Here is a 4720-nt window from a genome sequence, read left to right on the forward strand (position 1 = left end):
AACATAGTCATCCTGACCCAAATATTTTTGTAAGATATATATTCTCGTACAGATCGTTTTAATAAGAGAAGAATACTTATATATGCTAAGATCTCGATTTTCATTATGGTTGGAGTCTCGGAGAATATAATAATCTTCATGGCAATTCTTCAAAAAAAAATTGACCAAAAAAAAAAAAGAGAAAGAATTGAAGTTGGTTAATTTGCAATCTTTAAGAATATTAGGTAAGACTCACGCTATGCCGCAGACTATTTTCAATAATTATTTACTTTAAGATAAATAATATTGAACATTTTATAAACTTGTAGAATTGGAATATAGTTTTTACTTTTGCTCAAATATTATTATATACTTTATACATTTTAATATATATATATATATATATATATATATAAGGTAACCATTTGAATGACATCCTATTAGCAAAAATACAAGATTATGAATTTTCTTTCCCATGTCTTCTTTTACTGAAAAATTATTTTACTTTAAGAAAAAAAAAACAAAAGTCTTATTTTATTATTCTAAACAATGTTTTAAGTTTGATCCATAAAAAAAACCGAAATAGCATGCCGTCGATTAAGTTCCATCACGAGTTACTTACTTTTACTTTTATTTTAGTTAATAGTACTATAAATGACTGAATTAATATATGTTTATCATTATAAAATTTTAAATAAATTCTTAGCTTAATTTTGCCTTAGAAAAAAATATAATTTATGTTGGTTTGAGTTATTTGTTTTGAATAGAGTTTTTTCAAAAGAAATTTATAGAATCCTCCATCTGTTCTAAAATTGATAGACTTGATTCATCTGGTCGGAAACTGATTGCTCCCTGAAGCATTTGCAAAACTTCAAGGTTTCTTTGTCCCAAATCTCTATAACAATCAATTTGAGGTTCGTTCTAAATAATAAAATAAATTGTGACATCTGAACAAGTCTGGTCAATTAACAAAAACCTAAACCAAAAATATTACCAATAAACATTGTCAAAAACTATATTAATAATAATTTTTAATTACAAACATATATAAAATTAGCCAAAATAATAAAAATAAAAATATAATATAAAGTAATCCCTCGGCGTAACGCGGGTACTATCCTAGTAACTCTAAAAGTCTTAAGAGATTATTATAGATTTGATGACCAAGATACAATAAGATATAAGGTACAGGTACTACTAGATTTAAAATAATTTTTTGTAACAAAATAAAATTCAATTTGAAGTTATATTTGTTAAAATTGGTTGTTTTGTTTAGTGTTTAAGATTATATAACTGTATTTTGATTGTTACTTCTATGATTTAACTCGTGGAATAAGATTTATAAACCTAAAAATTTATACTGGACAAGATCCGTTGTCCAACTTATAGGTTTATGAACCTAAAATTTTATGTTATAACCTCTCTGTAATTTTTAAGGTTTTTATAAAACACAAATTAAAAGTTTTAAATAAGGTTTAATGTAGTTGTGGAATCAATTGGTAAAAGACAAGCTTAGAAACAATAATGGACCCCAGTTCGAGTCTTGGCAGATGAGTCAACATCTATTATTGTGGAGTCTGAAATTAGCACAATTTGTACTAATTGGGTATAAAATTTGAATTTTTTCCCATCATACAGGAAGAGACATATAGTACAAGATTAGCTTTACCCTAAACAATATTTGAGAACCGGGAAATATAGAAATATGTGACAACTCAAAGTCGGAATGATGAGGACCGATCGATCAGTCTGATGAGAGGACCGATTGATTATGTTACGCTAATATGTGCTTTAAAGTGTTTTTGAAAAAGTGATTTTGTCTAATCTTTACAACAGATTAGGAAAAGTAAATGTTTATAGAATTAAATTGAACTTCATTGGCCTAAAATAAACACTAGCTTAATCTCTCTTTTTCTCCCAACACTTATAATTAGATGTATGAGTTTACTGAGTGATCTCAGTTTCAACGAGGACTTAACTCAGTGATTGAGAGCTTATTCAATGACGATGTGCCAGCTCCCCCTTCGGCTTGATTCGATGCATTGGTTCCATGCAGTTCGACAGGAAGATGTGTGGTGAAACCAGCAGCTGTAGGTAACGGAATCGAGATAGTCTCACTTCCAAGCCATTGAATGACCAAACTCATGGTTGGTCTTTTTGCAACATTCTCTTGAACACACAACAATCCAATGTGGATGAATCTCATGATTTCGTTTGTCGAGCTCCTATTCAGGACATGATCGATGATACTCGCAGCCTCGCCCGCAACCCAACACTTCCATGCCTATATGTTATCATCATAACTTAATTATAATATATAACGTAAGAAACAAGGCTCTGATAGGTATATGCTTACATATGCAGGGAGCCCTAGGGCTTCGAAATAGTTCTTGTTACTTCGACCCGTTATCATCTCGAGAAGCACGACTCCGAAACTGTAAACGTCTGTCTTGACTGAGAATCTTCTGTGCTTAACGTACTCAGGAGCCATATACCCCCTACGAACGTGCAACAATAACATTACAGATGGCCCTAACTTCTAAAAAAAAAAAGAGGAGATATGTGTTGTCTAACAGATTCTGTAAAAACAGAGCAAACTTACAAGGTTCCAACTACTTTTCTTGTCACTGCTCGAGTCTGGTCCATGTTGAACAACCTTGCCATCCCAAAATCTGAAATTTTAGGGTTCATATCTGCATCTAAAAGGACATTGCTTGCCTTCAAGTCTCGGTGTATAATCCTAAGCTGAGAATCTTCATGTAGATAAAGAAGACCTCGTGCAACGCCTTCTATAATTCTGAACCTCATGTTCCACGTTAGAAGCAAACGCTTCTCTTCATCTGCATATTTCCAAAGAAGCGTCAATAATACTTAACATTCAAAACCTCACATAACATCTAAGTGAAAAGGCTCACCAAATATGAAGTGGTCGAGGCTTGAATTTGGGACAAACTCGTAGACAAGAATCTCTTCATCTCCTTCATTACAAAAACCAAGAAGCTTAACTAGATTCCTATGTTGGAGTCTTGTCAAGAGTAAGACCTCGTTCTTGAACTCTATATCTCCTTGTCCGGAGCCTTTTTTTAATCTCTTTACCGCTATCTCCTGCCCGCCCGGTAATATCCCCTGCAAACCCGATTCTCATGCTATAAGGCTTCTGACCATTGATAGAACATTTTTTAACAGGTTTATTTACCTTGTAGACAGATCCAAATCCACCTTGGCCAATCTTATTTTCAGAGGAAAAATCATCAGTTGCGATTAGTATCATGCCAAAATCGAACCGTAGCATAGATTGACCACCAGAATCACTCTGCTGCTCTGTACATACCAAAGAAAAACAACAACTTAGTAATGATTTATGAGCAATGATGCATCACAAATTTTAATTGAAAAGCATGAGAAAAACATACCATTGATTCTGTTGTTCGATTTTCTTATCCGACTATAGGCTTTGACCAGACCGATAAACACGAGAATATTAATGACGATAGGAACTACGAAAATCGCAATAATTCCTCCTGCAAGATTATTTTTTGTAATGAGAATCTCAGATTATTTCACAAGTGACAATGTTTATCATTCACATTCACCTTTCAAGCGGGTGACGGAGATTGCGTGTGCTCGAGGAATAAAAGCTCGAGGAGGCGCAGGAACTCTTGTTACATTAGCAAAAGCGCCGTAAAAGGCATAAAGATCCCACCGGAAAACACAGCTCGGTCGACAAATCCCGCCTCCTTGTCTTCCCCAGAACTGCGTTCTAAAATAGGTAACGGACTCTTGCAAACATTTCTTGCACTCGTCTGAAGTTATGTCCGGTGTGCATTGCATCATCATGTAAACATTTGGAAACTCAGTGAACTCTGCTCTGACAACACCGTAATACTTAAGAACCGTTGTGGAAGTGTCAACGGTTGCAGCCTCGAGCGTCCGGTTAACCATAGCATCCCATTCTTGGCGGAACAGGGTCATGTTCTTGGTGGATGTGTCGATAGCAACAGGGCTCGGATCAAGCGTAGCCGGACCAAACTCGGGTAGCCTATAAGTTGAGTGATTCGTGGTACGTACAAAACAAGAAACACGGTCTCTATCGTCACTGTCGCAGTTGAACGAATCAACACGGTTAGAACAACTTGTTTCAATCTGTCGAATGGATCTTTCGACGCAGTCGATACAACCTTGCCTCTCGTAGTCTCTTCTACAGAAGGCAAGAACGTAAACTCCGTCGAGTGAAGCATTGTAGAATCCACCGTTTGAGGTGACTTTATCAGAAAGAGTAGAGAAGAGAGAGTCACGGTTTTTTTGGTAGCTGCTATTGGTAGGGAAGGAACTTCCGGTGCAGTTGAAACCAGCTTTAACGCCGTGGAAGGTTTGAAGGAGAAGAATAAAGGAAGAAGTGAGCAAGATCGCAGTAAAGTTCTTCATTATTATTGTTAAGAAACGGTGTTTAGGGATTTTTTCATTTTTTATTTTTTTATTTTTTTTGTAATGAGGGAATAAATGTTAAGATGTTATATTTGTATAATTAGGTGACATGAGTGAGAATGGGTTTTTGTTGACTACACCAGTAAGAAATCTGAGCAGTGGTTGACTTCAAAGATGGCCATTCAAATTAAGAAATTAACAAAATTTTAGCTAAATTTAATCCACATCTTGATTAGCCTTTTCTATTAAACTAGATTAAGACCCGTGCTACAGCACGGGTTGAAATTTATTTTATTTATATTATATTTTTATATAA

General features: G+C 34.6%; 1 protein-coding gene across 1 annotated transcript; it reads right to left on the reverse strand.

Annotated features, from left to right (window-relative positions):
• On the reverse strand, window positions 1866-4404 carry LOC104748080 (cysteine-rich receptor-like protein kinase 38). The gene is made up of 7 exons (XM_010469776.2): window positions 3573-4404; window positions 3393-3500; window positions 3176-3300; window positions 2895-3105; window positions 2582-2819; window positions 2336-2477; window positions 1866-2263 (listed from the first exon to the last, which is right to left on the reverse strand). The coding sequence occupies exons 1-7, from the start codon at window positions 4402-4404 to the stop codon at window positions 1943-1945; spliced, it is 1977 nt and encodes a 658-aa protein (XP_010468078.1). The 3' UTR covers window positions 1866-1942.

This window comes from Camelina sativa, chromosome 2, assembly GCF_000633955.1.
Source record: "Camelina sativa cultivar DH55 chromosome 2, Cs, whole genome shotgun sequence".
Classification (NCBI taxonomy): Eukaryota; Viridiplantae; Streptophyta; class Magnoliopsida; order Brassicales; family Brassicaceae; genus Camelina; species Camelina sativa.

Coding starts and splice junctions, on each gene's coding strand:
- LOC104748080 (XM_010469776.2), bottom strand. CDS start 4,404: ATGAAGAACTTTACTGCGATCTTGCTCACTTCTTCCTTTATTCTTCTC. Junction 3,301..3,392: donor ATCGAACAACAGAATCAATG/GTATGTTTTTCT, acceptor TGGTATGTACAG/AGCAGCAGAGTGATTCTGGT. Junction 2,820..2,894: donor CCTCGACCACTTCATATTTG/GTGAGCCTTTTC, acceptor GGAAATATGCAG/ATGAAGAGAAGCGTTTGCTT.